Source organism: Trachurus trachurus (assembly GCF_905171665.1).
Source record: "Trachurus trachurus genome assembly, chromosome: 7".
Classification (NCBI taxonomy): Eukaryota; Metazoa; Chordata; class Actinopteri; order Carangiformes; family Carangidae; genus Trachurus; species Trachurus trachurus.
The window spans coordinates 8,982,924-9,004,062 of NC_139901.1; the positions used below are offsets into that span (position 1 = coordinate 8,982,924).

Genomic DNA, 21,139 nt, shown 5'->3' on the forward strand with positions numbered 1-21,139 from the left:
GATGGCCTCACTGCTCGAAAACACCAACAGTCGGATGAATAAAACATTTGAATAGAGAGGAAGTCGTGACATCTGGGTGAGGAGTGAGTTAGACATTCTCCTCATTTCCTCTCTCTCTCTCTTTTTCCCTATTCTCTCCACTCTTTCACACACTTGCATCCATATCCTCCTCATTGACACATACCCACACCTCTCTCTCTCTCTCTCTCTACCTCCCACTCTCTCTTGTCTCTTTCCCTCTGTGGAAACGGGGGTTCAGCCGGTCATTCAAACAGACAGAAACAAGCTTGTGTCTCTGCTTGTTTCTTCTGCTCTTGCTCACTTTTGTTTCACCTTTCTGTGCCCCCTCACTCTACCATCTTCTCCTTTCTTCCTCCTCCTCCTCCCCCTCATCCTCTTCCTCCTCCTCCCCGGCACTGTGTGTGATGGTGCGTCCCCTCCTCTCGGTTGCGGAGACATGCCCGTACAGGAGATGGCGGTGAGTCCTGTCAAGTCCCTGTACTGGGAGCCGTTCCCCCCCATGACGCAGCGCCGTGTCTACTGCACTCCCGTCTACCACGAAGGCCTGATCTACGTGATGGGGGGCTGCAGCGAGACCGGGATGCCCCTGGATAGCGTGGAGGTCCTGGACGTAGAGAGCCAGACGTGGAGCCAGTTGCCGCCCCTGCCCACTGCGAGGGCGGGGGCCTCGGCCGTGGTGCTGGGGGGCCAGGTGATGGTGCTCGGTGGGATGAATCAGCAGCAGACCCCGCTGGCCTCCGTGGAGATGTACCACCCTGATGAGGGCAAGTGGGAGGCGAGGGCCAGCCTGGGTCAGCCATCTATGGGCGTCACCGCCGTGGAGAAAGGTAAGAATTGTTGTACTGCACACTCTGTGACTCGGTGACTTTCACACTTTCACACTTTAAACCTTAATGTGATACACTACAGTGGTGAGCACAGCACGGTAGCTCTCTCTGCTTTGGCTTCTCTCTCATCCTGAAGCAGTGTGAATGTGACATGAAGAGTTGGAGAACTATGTCTTATGTTTTTTTCTGTGCTTATTCTGCTATAAAATTAGTTTCTATTAGTAGGCGATTATACATTTTGCAATACTTCAAAGACAAAGAGTTTGGATATAATTAGCTACAACGCTGTTAATTATGTTTAATGTAGGAAAAAGCTGTGTGACAGATGCTACAAGGATAAAGTTAGTTGCCAGCTCTGATCTGCTCCGTCTTAGGGGATGTTAACGCTGGGTGTCTTTGCTTCCTTTTTCCATGTGAAGCAATTTACAATTATGTTGTTGTTTTTTTCACGTAAGATATTCTTTGTCTTCATCATAAACATGTCAACACTTTTTAAATGATGCTATAGTACTGTAATCCTTGGACCAACTTGCTACTTTATATAATCATATAATCAGAATCAGAAATACTTTGCTCATTCTGATTATATGAAGTAGCTAGATGGTCTGAGGTCATCCTAGAGTTTTCACTAAAGCAAAACTGTTCTTTAATTTTGTCACCTTTACATAAATCACCCACTAGCATAGGTGCTAACTTGTTGCCTGGCACAGCCCCAGTCTTTGCTGCATCATTACTCGGCACTGAATGTGTGAAGCCAGCCAGTATACATCTGCTGGTCCCTTGCAGGTTTCTCAGGTGTTGAATTCTGCAAACACTCACGGAGCTAACATTAAGTAGCTTGCTCGCAGAAATGACAAGCTGCTTTTGTCTGATTTTGTCTGGGGAGCCACTGTAGAGAAGAATGGATGAATAGGGTTTTTCTCTCATGCTCCATCTGCACAATGTCTCTAAAAGCCAGATAAGGCTGCATCCTGTGGAAGACTGGCAGACTGTTTAGTGAGAGCCCAGATGTACACTCCTATAGAATTCATCCACATACACTATAGATGTATGCAGTCTTTCTATGACAGGTTCATTCGACCGATTTCCACTCTGACAGGCGCAGAACTGATGGCTTGTTGTGGAGGGGGGCCAGGACCCGTAGAGGTTCATTATACAGCCTATTATGCTCTATAGAGATTCAGATGAGATGAGACAGAGAGAGATTGACATTGGTAATGATGATGTCACATTGCATCCTGATTTCAGAAACGCTCTGATCTAGACTGTTCTATTTGGCACTTTTATTGTTGAGGAAACAGAAAGCAGACAGGCTGACACAACGCAGGCAGCGAGATCGACTCAGAGCCGTGGGGCCCCGTTAAGGGGGGTACCAAGGAGATGAAATCAACAACAACACAAACAGAGCACAGTGCCCCGACTGGTGCTGTTTGCTGCACAAGGAAAGAACCCCTTGGCATCAGTGGGGGCTTCTGAAGTTAAGCTCCATATTCAAGGTGCTCTGCTGCAAATGTTTAAATTGTGAAGTGCTGTGGGTGAAATACAGTACATAACTGAGTGATACGAACAGCTCTCACTGTGTTTACTGTGAAATTCACCTGTTGCATCTGTCTACTCTAGCTGTCTCTCCCGCAGCATCCTGTTGGCTGCTATCCTATATCTCTCTCTCTTCATCAGCTTCGGTTATCCTCTCCTCCTGACCCTCTCCTGCTGCGTCAGCTGCCATAGCAGCTTTGATTGAAGCCGGGGAATATTCAAAACAAATTAGTTGGATAGCTAATCACACTGGTCCGACTGTTTAGCTTTCCCACGTGCGCTTTGTCAAGGTTTAGCTACTCTGCCTGTCTGATATAGTATGGTCCGGTTGTGCAGGGAGTGGAGGGACTGGCAGTGATTGAGCTTCTGAGTGAATCAATATACTGTATTAATTTAAATAATAATAAACAAAAGGTGGTGAGCAATGGCCGCCACATACAAGGCAACAGTGGTGTGCACGTGACCAAATTGTTGAAAAACACGTGCGAAAGTGCCCTCTTCAGTGGCGAGGAGGACGCACTACGTGCCCTTTTCTCTGATAATCATTAACAGTGCGTTTAACCCATCAGTTGCTGCGAAAATCTCAATCTAGCCTCATTAAACTGATGAGGTTGAGTATGCAACACGTTCATAAGGCTTTAGAAACAACAACAGCGGCAAAATGCATTCCTCTGAAGTGGTGAAGTTAACTAATTAGCTTTTCATTTTGGGAGAAGCCCCTCCAAGCTTTTCAGCAACAGTGAAGACGCTGGAGTGTCTCCCGAGTGGAAGCTGTTCACTCGTGATTAAAACTGAGTGGCGCTGAGATCAATGGGTGTTCACACGAGTCATGGAGCTGGTGCTTAACTTCAGCTTAAGTTCCCTAAATGTTGTAGTGAAACAGGCCCAAGATTCTGATTACAGTATGTAAAATGGTCACAAGTTTGCGTGTGTGAGTGTGTGAGTGCGGCAGTCTACCACGATATATCTGCATGTGTGCACTTCAGCAGAATGTCAAACATAAGCTGTGTGGAAGAGCTGGTCGTCACGCAGTCTACCTCCGCTGAATAAACACACTGGACTTAATGCTCACTCTTCAGGCGCGTGGAGCCTGTCTGTGTATGTTGGCACATGAGAGGGGAGAGTCGTGAGAAAGCGAGGGAGGAAGAAGAGTGGGAGGAAGGAGATGAGAAAAAAAAGGTCTGATCACGTGCCATCAGACACATCGCATCTATACCCAAACAGTGCTGAGAGATTGAAGTTATTGCGCTGACACGAGGCTGACGGCAGAAAAAGAACAGAGGGGGGAATAAAAGTGAGAGACTTGTTGAAATCCTTCCTCCGTGCGGTTTCCTGTGTTTATACTTGAGGCTGCATGCTGTTAAGTGGTGAAGTGATAAACTGAGGAATCAATATGACCTTTCAAGGTAAAAGAGACAGAGGGAGGGGATTTTTCTATAATGTGCATTTTTATTCCATATCCTGGATTTCGTACACAAAAGAAAGAACAGGACACACAACATGGTAGCTGACTGTGTGAGTTAAATGCAGATCAGTTTGATTCTTCAGTGCGTATGTATGTGTTTGTGTTGCGATTATGAGAGACGATATTCTGCAGTATTGTGCAATATTGCACCTGTGCTATCTATCTATCTATCTATCTATCTATCTATCTATCTATCTATCTATCTATCTATCTATCTATCTATCTATCTATCTATCTATCTATCTATCTATCTATCTATCTATGTTCTAACTTATAATTGAAGAACTTTGTAATAGCAACACCTTTAATATTTCATGTTTAGCATCTCAGGTTTGATACAATTCAATATTTATATTTACCAAAGAGAAGCATGTTCCTAGAGAAACTATCAGTGCGCAGTCTGTGGTGTGTTGTAATGAGCATCGAGACGGGACATGCTTTCAGTCCAGAAACTAGTGTAGCAGAAGAGTTGTGCTGTAGAGCCCTGCAGTCAAAACATTTCCCTAAGTGGATGCTGTCACCCTCATTAGAGAAAAACTTCCTTTAGAGAAAAGCTTAACATTAACAGCTCAAACGCTCGTGTTTCCGTGTTCCTTGAGTGCAGCAGGAGAGATAAATCAGCCGAGGAGTGTTCCTAGCAGCAGCTGTAGTGTGAACAGGATACATACAAATGAGATACGCATTACGCACCTCATGTTTATTTTTTGATTATTTGTTTCATTCACCAGGTTTCCAGCCTAAAGTTATTACAGGAGGAAGAGATTCGGTGTGGTTAATGATCACCAGTAAATCCCCAGGAATTCATTAAACTAAGACACTTCAGCAGCCCAGTCTTAATCTGTGAGAGATTACAGTTGTGGTTGTGCACGTTTATCTTAAACTTCATGTCACCCAGTTTATTACTACAGGAAACCTCTGCAGTGTTGTTACTATCTCACTTTAACACAGCATAGGGATGACTAGTGTTGAGATTTTAACATGTTATGTTTATCTTGTACAAGCTTACATTTTTCAAGATAAAAATGACAAGTATGAAATAAAATAAAAGTAAAACATAAAATAACACAACACAATAGGAGATTAAAGAAATATGATCACAAAGTGGGATAAATGGTACAGCTAATGGATGGATATGTTGTGTAATTCAAAAGTGCTTCTCCACATTACCTCTGAGACATTTTGGTGCCATGATTATCATGTTGACTCACTTCGCTGGTTTCAGACAACACCAGTTTTCTTTCAGTCACTCCAATCACTGACATTTTTAGACCCATGGTATTGTATTGTTTTATGTCTTTGTGTTTAACACCATTGAAGTGATCAGCATCACACAGAGATTCTCAGCTTGATTCCACCCAGAGACGTCACGTTTTCATGGCATGTGTGTTACATCAATGATCCAGCAGCAGAACACCCACACTCCGATTGCCTACAGTGTTAAGTTCCTCCCACTGGTCCTGAGGAATAATATGTTTTGCATGGATGTAAGTATGAAGAGACAGCATTAGGGCACAACATTTACTGCGTGTGTTCTGTGAGCCTGGGATTTAGTGTCAGAAATAATCTGCACTGAGACACCAGCAGATCACCTCTAAGCACCCAGAGAAGATTGCTAAAGTTAAATGTTTTAGATTCTTTGATTTTAGAGTCAGAATAATATGCAAATCAGTTTAGTATTATCTCATCTATATTTAAACCATCCCCAGTTAATTACCAAAAACAAGTCAGTAGCTGGGTATAAGAATTATTTGTAAATCATTAGCAACTGTGTGTGTGTGTGGTTTGGTGCAAATACTTTGTGTGTAAATGTATTCCTACTGTATTTTCGTGCTGGCATAAAGAATCCTCCTCATGTATATCAAGCCCTCAGTCTGATCACAACAGGCAGCAGGTGTTGATGCATTCATTTCATTTGCTGAGCTTCTCAAGAGGAATTTACCTCGTTTCCCTGCATCAGTGATGGGAGGATGAGTAATATGTGTTGTGACGTTCAGCTTTGGCCATGAAACAGAATTCAGGATTATTGTGGCTGAAATTATATGTTTCATGTTTCTGGCTGCAGAGTTAAAAATAGCCTGTTTTCCCCCCACCCTGCCATCTTCTTTGGTGGCACACACCGTGTCCCATTGTCAACAGCCCAGTGTCAATTACACTTAAATTATATAGAATTACTTTCATGTTGCACAATTACTTTCATGTTGCACAATTGACTGTTCGATAAACCACTCATATGCGTTGCTTGGGATGGCAGGCTCGTTGATGTGTGGGGTTCTCTACATGTTAAAGTGGTGTGCATGGTTGTGATGAGAGCATCAGTCTGCACAGGTCATGTCGTTATCTGTGGCTTAATCTACTCTGGTGCTGGCTATTTAGCTACAGTAGTTACATAGCATTGCTTAAAAATCCATAGCTACCAAACCAACTAGATTAATCTGGGAATATTAGAGTCGCTGCCTCAAGTGAAGGAGTTCTATCTTGCAGTCTTGTTCTCCAGTGGGTAGGAGATTGACAGCTGGATCTGCAGGGATGCAGATGTTCCAGACTGTGTGGTTTTCTTACTCCAACTCTCACCTGTGGTCATGAGCTCTGGGTAGTGACTGAGAGAATGAGATCCCGAAATGCAAGTAGCTGATATGGTCTTCCTCCAGAGGGTGACTGGGCTCAGCCTTAGAGACAGCGTGGACATCCTGAGGGAGCTCAGAGTAGAGCCTTGAAAGAAGTGAGTTGAAGTGGTTCATTCATCTGATAAGGAGGCCTCCTGGGCACCTCCCTTTGGAGGTCCTCCAGGCATATACGACTGGGACTAGACCCCAGGGCAGAACCAGAACTCGCTGGAGGGATTATATATCTCTTCGTGCTTGGGATCCCCCAGGAGAAACTGGAAAGCATTGCAGGGGAATGGGACGCCTTGAACCTCCTTATTAACCTGCTGCCACTGTGACATGACCCCGGATAAGCAGAGAATAATAGATGGATGGTTAGAGAGCAGCTACCGTTAAATAGCTTTAATAGCTTCAAGAGCAAAACCACCACTTAACACCCACAGGAAATACACAGTTTTCTCACTTTAGGAAATATCCGAAACATGTTTCTTGAACATAAATCATTGAATGGTGAGAACTCTGTAGTTTATATACATCATTATCCAGCCAACACCGACTTTTAAAGGTGACTCTGGCTCTTTTTTGAAAAGCTTGTGCTTGACTCACAGGCTGTGGTGACCAAGGACAAAGAGTGCCTTTATAAATTTATGTAAATGTGGAGAATAATTAAGATTGAGATGACAAATTAACCTGACCTTAACCTGAGTCTTAGCCATGATCCTTTCATTAGTGCAGGTGAAACCTGAGAGGATTATTTCTAATACAGCAGTGGTCTCTCTTGTTTAAGGACATTATTCAACATTAATAATGGTTTTTAAAATGAAACTGCCAAAACGTGTGTGTGTGTGTGTGTGTGTCCTCTCCTCTCTGACTTCTTCTGAATTTCAGACCCAACGGATCAAGCGAGCATCGCTGTTGCTTGGCAACAGGTGTGTGACTGGCGTGTTTGTTTTTAGACTAATCAGAGGGAGCAAGCAGATTAGTTGTAAACGTCTGTTTGTGTGTGTCAGGCAGAACCACAGATAGCGAGCGTCTTCAGTGTGTTCCTAAGTTAGCTACAGATTGAACATGAATTTCAGAGAGTGAGTGCCTTTAGTTGCCTGTCAAGAGTGTGTATATGTGTGTGTCTTTTTCTCTCGTGTATCCTCCAGTTATTTCATTCTGCCTTTTTACTCTTCATCATTAATCCCAAATACTGCCGTATCACAGAAATCCACCTTTCCTCTGCTCAAACATTGGTTTCTTTGAAATTTGGATTTGCCCTTTTATGTTGTTTCTTTTTACCCTCTCACCTCTTTTTCTGTTTCACTCACGGCTCAGCTCGCATCAGCCACCTGTGAATGTGTTTTCTCTGCGGGAGAGAAATCTTCACCTGGATCAGAAGAGTTCACATGACTTGTAGACTCCATTAAAACACAGGCAGTATTCAGAGTTCAATGTGAAGTAGCTATTATTGCCAAAAAAAAAAAGTCTGTGGAGACCTGAAAAGGCAAGAGAAATCTAATTAATTGATTTGATTTTTCTAATTAAATTACAAGAGACAGATGAACATGTACTGCTTCTACTGTACCTCTCTCTCGTTCTTTTTTTGTTTTTTAAATCTCTCTCTGTCTCCCTCTCTCTCTTTCATTGACTCAATAGTATGAGTAAGAAAAAAAAAAGAAAACTTCACATGCCTCTTGGGCTTGATTCTCACGTCAGTTTCCTTATTAAGACCTGGATACACTTAAGCATCAATTCCAAAAATCCAATAAGTCACCTCTCCTGACAGGGCGTTCCACAAACTCAGCTCTTAATGTGGAAATAGGTGAGGAAATGGATTTCAGACCTTTCCTCTAAACTGTCTTGCCTCTCTCTTTATTGCTTTAAAATGGTCGGTTTCCTTTCATTTCAAATGTCTATAGAATATAATCATGGTAACTACTGTCTTCTCGGCTGCTTTGTATCATATTTTTTTTTAGATTTATATTTTTTTTATTTTTCAACATTCTCATTCATAATCATAACAAAACAAGTGACAAACATCATTCACGCACACAAAGATAATCATAAAGCTGTCCCATTAACACATTGATCGCATACGCCTCTACCTGCATAACTACCACATGTCATGAGGCATATAAGTAGAGAAAGAAAGAAAAAGAAGAAGACAAGAAAAGAGAGAGAAAATAAAAGGAGAAGCATTTCTATGTAATAATAAAAAAATATATACGTATATATAGATGTATAGACACACATCCATGCAAAAAATAAATAATGGTGATAAAGTTAAAATAATAAAAAAAATAGAATAAACAAATTCCATACAAAAAATAACTTATGATAATAAAATAAAATAAAAATGGCAAGCAAATTGATGAAAATAAATAGGTAAATACATAATCAAAAAATATACCACAAAATAATAATGCTAAATTCATTTTGTGTCATTCATAGACTCCAGATATTTCCCCCATTTCAAAAGGTACAGTTCCATTTCATCTTGTATCCTGTGTGTCATTTTTTCGTATGCTGCTATTTTTCCCAGTTCTACCATCCATTCCTGGAACGGAGGCTCTCCAGATTCTTTCCAGTTCCTCAAAATAATCTGTCGACCAATCATGATTGCAGTCTGTATCCACTGTTGAATAGGTTTAGGGAAGGCAGCAAGCCCCCCACCATCTCCTAATATGTACAGTTTCGGGCAAAATACAAAATCTTTTTTCACAACACTAACAATAACACAATTAATCTTTTTCCAATATTCTTTAAGCTTAGGACAGGACCATAGCACATGTACCATTGTACCTTCTTCTTTCTCACATTTCCAACATGTAGGTGTGTCTTTTAAGCCAAGTCTATACAGTCTATTTGGGGTCCAATAGAAACGATGCAGTATTTTAAATTGCATGAGCCTGACTTTCAGGTCTCTTGACATAAATCTTGAGTTACCACAGACCTTAATCCATTCTTGTTCATCATACACAACCCCCAGATCTCTTTCCCAGGCCCGTCTCAGGGCCATCACCGCGGCCTCACCTTCACCTTCAACTAGCATCCTGTAATACTTGGCTGCTTCATGACCTTTGCCCAATATCTGGAGAATTTCAGTAAGCTTATTTGCTGATTTTGGGGGATGGGAGCTCGACCCAAAAGTCTTCTGTAGTAAATGATGCAATTGGAAATATCGCCAGAGTTGATTTTGGGGTAGATCATACTCTTGTCTAAGAGCATCAAATGTTTTAACTGTATTATTATTATTATTATATAGGCTAGATGCTCTAAATTAAAAATACCTCTTTCCACCCATTCTTTCCAGAAAAATGCATTCTTATTAATATTCAGCTTAGGATTCAGCCAAATACTCGCAGCCTTATTTAAGTAAGGTTCAAACTGGATCAAACCTGAAATCTTTCTCCAGATGTTTTGAAGATGGGAGATGATTGGATGGGTCTTCATCTGTTTAGATAATTTGGTGGACAAATAATTAAGGTGAGGGAGGGGGGGTGACCCCGATTGTTCCAGGCTATACCATGGTGGCGCTCTCTCTGGAGGGAGAGCCCAGTGTGCCAGATGTCTGAGGTTGAACGCATAATAATAATACATTAAAGGGACAACGAGGAGTTTTGGAAAAGCGAAGCGTTTTCACACTACATTTATGAGCCTCCGCGCGCACCGTACATTTCTTTGACCGGGCGCAAGACGGACTCATGTTTTCATTCATCAATAATTAAAGTCAGAGGTTCAAAGAGGTTCACATACCACCGTAGTTCCGACCATAAACGGCGATGCGGCTGCGTTATTCTCATGATTCGCAACGAAGGAAACGCTGGTCGGCTCGACCAGCACTTCCGCCACCACTAATAATAACAAAATAACGATAGAGACAGAACGATATATTTATCGAAAATGGGCCCATTAACAAGTGTGGGTAGCGGAGATTCATCCACATTAACGTGAGACTTTTTTATAACCGAATAGAAACTCCTCGTTGTCCCTTTAAGTTTGGGAGTCCTAAACCACCTCTATTAATTGCTTTGTATCATATTAATGTAGATGATATGGTGAGATCTGTCTATTTAGTAGTGACACTTCATTGTGATTTACCTCTCTTTCCCACCATGCCATGAGGAAGACTCTGTCATGCGTGAAACCAGTCGCCAATTTTTTCCCCTTTTCTGGATTTTTTGTGACATATTTTACTCTGATACGCCCTAACAGCAAGAAGGCATATTACTGTAGCTATATCCTTGGCACGGTGCTAATGTGCCTGAAGTAAGCTCAGTGGCTTCCTTTCATTGCAGAATTTTTTATTTTTTTTACTTGCCTTTCCTCCTTCTGTAAAGTTCAGCCCCAGGAGTGAACTAAACTGAGTTGTGCACTCACTTATATCATCTCTCACCGCTCCTGTTGTCGGGAACCCTGTACTGTAGTCTCAGGGCTCCTGATGTTTACCCACCCTTCAGTGGCCTCTGTTTTAGGCACTGGGTCTCAGATGCTCCTCGGTTAGTCATTCAATCGTTGGAAATCATCTTAATGAACTTGCATTTAATAAATAACTTTAGCATAGTATAGTCACAACATTTTAGAACAAATAAGAATTAATCATATAGATCAAGGTTATGTACAATGACTGATCTACACACCATCATGTCTTGGCCTATAGTTTTAGCCTGATAACCAATAAATGATGATAATTTTAAGTGGTTACACATGATTATTTAAAGGGATAGTTCAACATTTTGGCAAATTGGCCCATGATCCCTATAGTCATAGCAGTATGTTCGTTACCTTTAATTGTCCGTGCAAGCTATTTTTAGAGCGGCGGAGCAGAGCCGCGAGCTGCTCAGAGCTACGCTATGGAGGCTAATGGGATTCCTTGGTTTCGCTCATCAAACTCATAACCAAGAAATCCCATTAGCCTCTGTAGCGTAGCTCTGAGCAGCTCGCGGCTTGACTCGGCCGTTCTAAAAATAGCTTGCACCGACAATTAAAGGTAACAAACCCACTGCTATGACTATATACAGATGTTACTGGTTCAAAATTGCGGGGTTTTTCCTGCACTGCAGGATCGCGTGAACGCGTGTCTTTTCACCACAACTGTTTTCCTCTAGGTGGCAGCACCGTACTAAATACTGCTCAGACGTTTTGGGGCCAATGCTGACACGTCACACAATGTAGCCACGATTAGGAGTGGCGCTGTTCATGATACAGAATACAAGAGGATGAAAGGAGAACTAGCTGCAGACAGTAAATAATATAGTAGCCTAGTTTTTCAATGACAAAATGTAACGACGGCAGCTACAGTAGACTATAGCCCACGTCTCACTCTCTTTTTTCGGTCATCTGTCTCGTCATCTCCAAAATGTGTTTTTAAAATGAGCCAACTACAGACTGTGCAGTAGTGCCGCAGATTTCTCACTCCGCACCTTGTTTGAGAGTGCAGCTGGATGATTTCTTGTGAATGAACGGGTCTGTGTCACTTTGGGGCTGGGCGATAAAACATAGGTACGGTGTACATTTTAGGACATCCTCAGGATCAGACTTCAGTGTCAGACCTCAGATGAAAAGGTATATGGTCTGAGGAAAACCTCTGTCATACTCGCACCAAATGTTGTGTGTCGTTTTTTTAATGATTATTATTATAACTCTCAGTTAATGTTGGCTACTAACTAATTTCCACTAATTTATCCATAAATGGACGAAGTGTTTCACCGGCGAGGATTACGCGCGACTATTACGCACATCTTAATAGAAATTTGCAGCAGTGACAGAACATGCAACTTAAAAGAGGCCGCATCAAATGCAAAATAAATCAGAATCCAGCACTCGATGAGAAACTGAGCTGGCGCGAGTGTGAGGAAGAGTGGGTCTGTGTGTGTGTATGCAGAGTGCGAACTACGGGGAGGCCGGGGGGCGGGGGGGGGTGTCTAAAATATTGGCAAAATGCTGTTGGCTATATTGTTCCCTGCTGCTGAACATCGGATTTTTACATGCAAGTCCTTTGTTTTCCTATTATATTGGTGTCAGGCAAACACGGCGCACCGTCTCTCACTCTCTTTCTCTCTCTGTCGCTCTCTCTCACGTGCACACACACACACACACACACACACACACACACACACACACACACACACACACACACACACACACACACACACACACAGGAATGAGTTTTGAAGCGGGCCCCCATTCCTATTTTCACGAGTGCTGGACTCTGAATTATTTTGCATTTGGTGCGGCTTCTTTTATAAGTTGTTCTGTCACTTCTGCAAATGTATATGGGAAAGACCCCCTCCCCCACCCCGGCCCCTACTCCTCCCACTACGAATCACCTCCGCTGTGCGTAATAGTCGCGCGCGCGTAATGACAGCTCCTCGCCGGTGAAATACATCGTCCATCGTCCGTTTATGGATAAATTAGTGGAAATTAAGCCTACATTAACTGAGAGTTATAATAATAATCATTAAAAAAACGACACACAACATTACATATGTTGAAAATAGTGTACTGTAGGCTATGGCATTGTGTGTGCCTTACAGTTTTATCAATGAATCTACACTCACTAGCCTATATGTCGGCCCGCTTCAAAACTCATTCCTGTGTGTGTGTGTGTGTGTGTGTGTGTGTGTGTGTGTGTGTGTGTGTGTGTGTTTTATAACTTTAAACGTATGTTGTTATTTGTCTCAAACGTCCCACCTATGCGGGTCGTTTGAGACACAGAGGAGGGGCGGTTGAAACAGCATGTTTTAAACAGAAACTACTGACATTAGGCTACTCCCGTTATGAAGCTTATCTGTGAAACGTGCGCTGCTCAGAGACTGGGCAGAACGGTCCCACTTGCTTTCTCCCCGGCTACGTTGGTGGAGATCTCCCACACAGTAAAAGATTTAGGCAATCACATTCTTCCAGCTGGCTGTTTTTCTTCCAGTTACAGAAAGTAGCCTATGTGCAAAGTACCTTATGAGACACATTAACATCTCTATTCATATAACGCCCATCGAAACAGCTGATTTACATGTCGGCCGTTAACACATGGCGATTGGCCATTCACGCGGCTTTGTTCTTGGTTTCGGCCAATCAGCAAGCACATGGCTAATTATCAGCTTTCAACCATAGACTGTAAAAAAACTGTTTTAATGTGTGTGTGAAAGTTATTTTCTTTAGTTCATTTTCGTTTCTTTTGGATTTTTTTTACAACAATGTATCAATATAATATTGTTTTCGTTTCATTTCGTTATAAAAATCAATCCCTTTTCTTTAAAACAATGAGATTGAGCAGCTAAAAACCAGACCAGTTCAACTGTAGCGATTTTCATAACACTATCGCTCCGGATCAGAGGTACTAAGATGCTGATTATTAACTCAATAAACTCAACCATGGCTTGTCTTATTGTTAATCTGAACGCACGTGTATAAAGGGCAGAGTCAAGGCAGCAGATAAATCACAAAACATCAACGCGTCCGTGAGCGCAGCGCACCTCATTTTCTCCTGTGAAGAAGAAGAGAAAAAAGAATCCCATGGTCCGACCTGACCCAGTTATTGAATGTTTAGGTTTATTTAGAAGAAGTCTGATTATGACTGCTGCTCTGGATCAGATTATTTGCTCATAATTCGGGTTATTTTCAAACAGTGGCCAAACAACAGATCATTAATTATTATAGACTATATTTTCCATTTTTGCTAAGCGGTTTGTTCTGAATTAAATAAAAGCCTGTCCCATACAGCCGCGTGTGTTACGCCGTGGTTTGTTGATGCTATCATCTTTGCCTTGCGCAGATGATCCTTCATAATTTGTGATACATAATCATCAAGTCATAAAGCAAGACAGGCTTTATCATATTACAATAGTTTCTGTGATTTAGGCAGGGTATACAGTAGTTAGTTCTAGTTTAATAGCCTAGAGTTTAAGCTGTGGATTACTGCACAGATCACTGAGTCATCCGCCTGTCGTCCTCCGTTCTCACAGATGCCACCTGGTGGTTGTTTTGGCACATTGAGGCTTTTCATTAAAACCTCTTGTCTTGCCAAAGAAAAAAAATGCATGAGTCTTGTGCCGTCTCGCGTGGACCACGCGTGAAGTCCGCAAATTTGAACCAGTAACATCTGTAATAGGGATTATAGCAATGGGCTAATTTGCCATAATGTTGAACTATCCCTTTAAATATTTTAAAAATGCATGAAACAAGTGATTAAAACAAATGAACAATAACACACATGAGTAAAAATGTTCCTCACATTTTCCTCTCTAGCCTGGTTTACTTTGCCATGAAACACTGTGTATTAAAAGAGCAGTCCCCTGCTGCTCCATTAGAATATCTAACTTTAGTCCTCGTCATGCTTTGGAGAAGCCACTTTTTAATTGCTGCCGTGACTCAAAACTGTCATACTCCTTCTGAGCTGACGAGTGTAATTTCCTTTTCCCCTCTCAGTCCGTGATTAACGACTGCTGCCCTCTCCTCAGTCAATAATCACTGTCTGTCAGCTGGCCTTCGCACGCACGCACTCACACACACACACACACACACACACACACACACACACACACACACACACACACACACACACACACACACACACACACACACACACACACACACACACACACACACACAAGGGGAAATAAATGCTTCTCAGGGCTGTCGAGCTACCAAAAGTGTGTTTCTAGTTTCTACAAGGGAGAAGATAAAGGAACGCTGTCACGTCTTCAAAGAGGTGGTAGAGAGCGGGGGAATAAAAAGGTGTGAAGTCAGTTACAAACAAAATCCCAAGAAAGACTCTCCTCTCCTGTGAGACAGGAGGAGATGGTTTAAAGGCAGCTGTATTACAATGTACTCTTTCATATTAGCCTTATTAATACAGCACAGACGTCACCTCTGGTTTCTAAGGATTTAATTGAATATGGGTTTCTACTTCTCTTCCTGCTTCAGAACTTCCTGTAGCAACTTCCACGTTTTAGCTGCTGTTCGCTTTCCTTCAACAACCTGTGATGACCTGGTTTCTGGCTCCTGCAGCTTCACAATGCATAATGCAGGACTCCACTTCATTCTATTACAAGCAGGGGAGCTGTAGCGCCCACTGTGATGTGATAATGTGCGTTGTGGGTCAGTTTGGTCATGTGGTGGATTTTCAATCTTAGAACCTCAGGCATAAAAAAACACTCTCCAGCCTTTTTATTAGGTTCACCTTGCTTGCACTGGGTTGGACCCTATTTTTTTCCTTCAGTACTGCCTTTGTGGTGTAGATTCAATGAGGTGCTGGAAACATTCCAGTCCATATTGACATGGTGGTATCACACAGTTGCTGCACACTTGTTGGCTGCACGTCCATGATGTGAATCCCAGTGCTATTGGATTGAGACCTGGTAACTGTGGCATTTAAACAATGCTCAGTTGGTGCTTAGGGGCCTAAAGTTAATATAACCCACACCACCACCGCCAGTCTGAACTTTGTCCATGCTTTAATTTTGTTTACATCAAATTCTGACTTGACCATCCAAATGTCGCAGCAGAAATCCAAACTCATCAGACCAGGCCATGTTTTCCAATCTTCTACTGTCCTGTTTTGGTGCCTGTGTGACTTGTTGTCTGAGTTTCTTAGCTGACAAGAGTTGCACTGTCTGACCTCTGGCATCAACAGAGAATTTTCACTCAGACACTGGATGTTTTATCTTTTTCTTTTTCTCTGGGAACTATAGAGGTGGCTGTATGTGGAAATCCGGGTAGAAAAAACACTCTCAGTTCCTGAAGTACTCAGACCAACAACCATGTCACGTCCATAAAGTGGGCAGTGAGTGCATGTGAGGTAAAGGAATTCTAGGCTCTGCCAAACTTGTGTGAGTTCATAGGAGATTGAGCAATGAATATATTTATTGTAGTAGTATCTTAAAATAACAAAACTCCTTGGAGGATGAGAGACAGTGGGTTTTCCCAGAGCTGACAGTTTTCTTATGCCAGTTTATCTGTGTGTGTTAGGTGGAGCCATGCTAGAGGACACAGCAGGACACAAAGCTTCCTCAGCAGTTTCTCGTTATCTTCGTCAGCGCTTCCTGTGAAATCACAGTTTTTTCTTTCTGGTGAGGGAAATTCAGGTGAACTGTTATCCAGAATTTTGAAGAGAAGTTTTAACTTGAAAACTCCTTTGTCAGACCAGTTTGGGCTTTTTAGAGCCTAAGTTATGGACCAATGTTCTTTCTTCAAAACCATGCTCTCATTTTCTTTTAAATTAATGAGAGAAAACAATTTTTACAAAGCCATCAAAATAGTGCAAAATGGCATCACTTTGTTAATATGCATTATTCTTTATATGAATATCAAACTGTCCTGCGATAGTATTTGTTCATGGAAAACCAGTAACACCAGAGTCACCTTTACAGTATGTACCATATCTTTTACTATTGGTGCCAGTGCATTCAGAAGGATCAGGCCTTACCTGACCCAGTACACCAGCCAGGTCCCAGTCCATGCCGTGGTTATCTCTCCCCTCCACAGCTGCAGTGCCCTTCACCCACAGTCATTCCCTTACAGCTGGTCCAGAATGCAGCAGCCCATCTCTGGTCTTCAATCAGTCTGAAAGGGCACATGTCTCTCTGCTACTCACTGACCTCAAGTGTGGCCACACACATCAAATTCAAGTCACTGATGCCTGCCCTCAGGCTGGGTCTCAATCATTCACTGTGTTCCTCCAAGTAAGGTCATCTGCTGTCGTCATCCCCGCACACAATGATCCCAGTCCTTACGGTTGTTTCGTTTGTTTATTCGTTATACTACACTACAATAACAGCCTGATGATAAGGCTATACCCTCTCCATCTGTTTATTTAGATGAATCAGAATCATATTTTTAGCTGTAACGACAACATCAGCCTCACCTGACCCGGTTGAAACAAACTAACTTTTCTTCACTAATGTTGATGCATCAAATAATCTATTTATGAAAATTACACCCCTAATATGCTGTGTCCAAGCAATCAAAATATAAGAATACATTTATCTTGTGACGTCAACATTCATCCCTTTTTGAAATACACAAATTAAAAGCTAGACGTTAAGATGGGGAAGCAGATTTTCTCTGCTTAGATGTATTTATCTGTTTTATGTGTTTTTTATGTTATGCAAAATAAATGTTTTACTTTAGTGCAAAATGCAAACGTCCAAATTTGGATTCCTGTTAAATATGCCACCTGCCACGAAAACCAGGACACACTGAAACCAAAGCCAGTAGTTATGCATGACCACAGCTGGAAAACTATTGCAGTTCCATTCTCACATACAGTGATCTATGCTTCTTATACCTTGTAGCCTCAAGTTACAGTCACTGTGGTTTATTATTTAGCACAGATGAGTCTTCAAGCCACTAGTTTTTCTTTAATATGCAACTGTATTTCCACTAATGTCCAAAAAGACTTGACCTATGATTTGCTGACTTGTTCTTTACATTTATTATAAATGATTACAGCAATATTCAGATTTTAATAACGGTGACTTGTGTTTGATTTATTCACTTTCAACTCCCATCACCCCTTTCCATTACACAGCATAACAGAATGTCATGTTTTGTTACTGTTTCTTCTGAGAGACCCCCTAGCAGCAGAAATGACATACTGTGTGAGTTTAAATATACGTCAGTGTTTCAGTCACGCACACACACACAGCAGTGATGCGGTGTCCTGAGATGCTTGTTGAACACTGTGTTCGGAGCAGCTTGTTCACATCCTGTATCGCAGCATTAGCAACATAAAATGAATCGTCTCTTTTAAAGCCACGATTGTTTATGCAAAGTTGTTATGCAACTTTTAAAAGCTATCATGTAAAAAGGGATGTTTTGAGAGGCTTATGTTCATGAAAGCAGAAAAACCTGAGATAATGACATCAAAGTGACATATGTCTCTGGAGACGTGGCTTTCATACTCTCTCACTTTTGCTTGACAAGGCTTTTCTTTTAAGCGCTCTGAACTTTTACAAAGAAGGCTTGTGCTTGGAACAAAGTTTCAGCCTTTTTACTTTTCATGCACCTTAAAGCCCAGAACCCATAGAGTGGTTTCTATTCTAGGTATCATTCTCTGATGACAGAGAGCTGTAAGAGTGTGGCCTGGATAAGGTGAAGCTCAGATGTTCTGCTTGAGGTGAACTGACTGGTGTTTGTGCATATTCACGCCTCAGCCAAAGCTGTATCATGATGGCCAAGTGAAAGAACCATCTAGTAAATGTGTCGCTTCATTGATTACTCTTGCATTTATCCTATTTTTACTTTAAAGCAGCTACAACAACAACCAAGAAAAGAAAACCACCTAGAAACATACTGTAAGTGATGCCACATAGCATAGGCCTATATTACTTTTCAAAGCATGTTAATATCTGCAGCGTTTGTATTATGGGCTACTTTTATTCCATGTCAGTGATTCATTAGATATTTTTTTATACTGCTATATTATAAACCTTGGTTGCAGGGGCCAGCTGGGGCAGTGGGACTGTAATTTTAACACTAGTAGCCTACTTTATTTGCAGTATAAAAACAATCTAATGATATTAAACACAACACTCACAGATTAGTCAGTCAGTAGAGTGTGCTGAAGTAGGTATGCTCACACATAGCCTAGCTAGCTACTATGCATATTCAACCACTATGTTTTTTCAATTAAGCTGCTGTTGTAGCAACCCAAAACGTAGGCTAATAACAGCCAATAACGTAGCCTAATAATATTTCAAAATAAAGTTCTGCCATACTTTAGCTCAAATGAAAACTTAAATGAGCAACTTTCAGTTATATTGGAGTGGGTGATATCTAACCAGGGCATATTTTCCCACTGTGTCCTTGTCTGTAAATGAAGATCTGAGGTTTGTAGGATAAAAACCTAAAACTCGTCATGTGTTTCGGTGGAGCCTTCAGCCAGTCAGGATGACTTGCTGTCCCACACAGAGGTGGTTCAGCCCGGTGGAACTGGTGGACAACTGCGGCTGCCTGATGGGGCGCCGCAATGGGACTGCCGTCAGGCACCTGTTATTTCAATTGGTGGCAGCTAGGGAGCTCGCACGGGCGCAAACACCGTGGTTCAACTCCATTGGCCGCGTGCCACAGCCAATAGAATCATAGCACCTGAGAGAGAGGAAGGTAGATTCGGTCGTCATGGATTTGCAGCTTATACCCGACCTGCTATCTGCACCTGAGCCTCCTGCCACTGACCATATTTTCCGTTATTTGGATTAACAGTTTTTGTAATTTTGTATCTTTGTTGCTAGGGAACTAAAAGCAGCTTAAGTTCCCTGCATTGTAGCCTACTGACTTGTCCCACTAGAAGTCTGCAGATATGACTCCATAACTCCAAATGGTGAAGTCAAATCATGTGTGAAAGTGCTTCTTGCCCAAGATGACATTCCCTGACACTCCCGAAGTTACACCTGACTGTCTGTAGGCTAAATGGAGCCAGAAAGCTAACAGAACAAGGATGCCCATGTGACACTGGCTCAGCAGGGAAAGAAAAGATAAAGCCAAGCAGGAGAGAGCTGGCCGCTCACCTGTGGATTCTCGTATAGGCTACTTATCGAGGAAACCCCTTTTGATTTTTGTAATGTGTGGAGTGGAACCTCACAACTAAAGGAGTGTAAACAATAGAGAAGAATCAGAGAATCCAACTCCTGGAGCTTCTTACAACAGGTAATGTGTAGATATTATTAAATTACATTTATGGGTTTATTATTAGTGCAAAACGAACAGAATGTTTGACTTACAGAGACTCTACATTGACAAATAACCTTCCTGTTTTGACACTGAACCTTTTGGGCTTGTTCAAGGCCTATCAATGTTTATGTGGTTTATGTCATTGTGGGTTTTAGTCTCTGCTCAAACAGATAGTGATAATTTCTACTGCACCAAACATGAAGCAGCTCTGTGGAGTCGTTTGGTGTAAGCCCAGCAATAAGTAGCCTACATGTGGGAGGTAAGGTTAATTGGACCTGAGGAAACAGAAAATTGCATAAAGTCCAAACATTTTAGAGGCACATTATGAAAATGATAGTGCAAAGAGCAAAAATGTTTGGAGTTTTTCTTCCTGTAAATGTCCACAAGCAGCATAATGGAAAATAACCTCTAAGTAATCTGTTCTTGCAAACAGTGATCCTGTTGTGTGACCAAGGACTCTGTGACTTTTAAAAATCTTGTATTGGATAGTAGGCATTCAGCATTAAGACTGCTGTGTTGTTTTGTTGGTGCTTATGTGTGTCACCTCTAGTGACACGGTCTGGTTGTGTAAGATATGTTTATAACATATTTAATTAGGTACAACACATCAATAGGCTTGATGGCAGGTTATTTGTGAACTCTAAAAGATATCAGCAGTAAACATTAAGTTTTGGAATCAGCCTCTCAGAGAGAGTGTGTCTTGTGCAAAGCATCGCTGAGGGAGAAATCCTGCATCAAGATAACAGGTCTGAATTGATGGCAGCTTCCATAGACCAGAGTGAAATACAAGAGAGTTCTGAGCATAACTATCTTTCTCCCAACTGGAAAAACACTCTCACCCTTTACAGTTTAAGTGCTGCCATTGCTCTCGCCATGACACACGCTGACTGGGAAACATTCAACAAGACTCGTCTGCTGTCAAATTATTCTAACAGAATGTAAGAATCTCAAAGTGGAGATGGATAAGAGCTGCAGAGTAAAAACGGGTACAGCAAGAAAGGTAAAGGACGGCCCTCTGAGAGAAAATAACT

At 41.8% G+C, this 21,139-nt stretch overlaps 1 protein-coding gene across 1 annotated transcript in view; it reads left to right on the top strand.

The window, feature by feature from the left end:
• Nucleotides 1–457: 457 nt before the first annotated feature.
• klhdc8b (kelch domain containing 8B) overlaps nt 458–21,139 on the top strand; it is a gene marked incomplete at both ends in the record, with an annotated part of 160,184 nt that continues 139,502 nt past the window's right edge. Inside the window, one exon of the mRNA XM_083975625.1 lies at nt 458–848. Coding sequence (XP_083831751.1) covers nt 458–848 — 391 coding nt within the window. The remainder of the gene's footprint in view (nt 849–21,139) is intronic.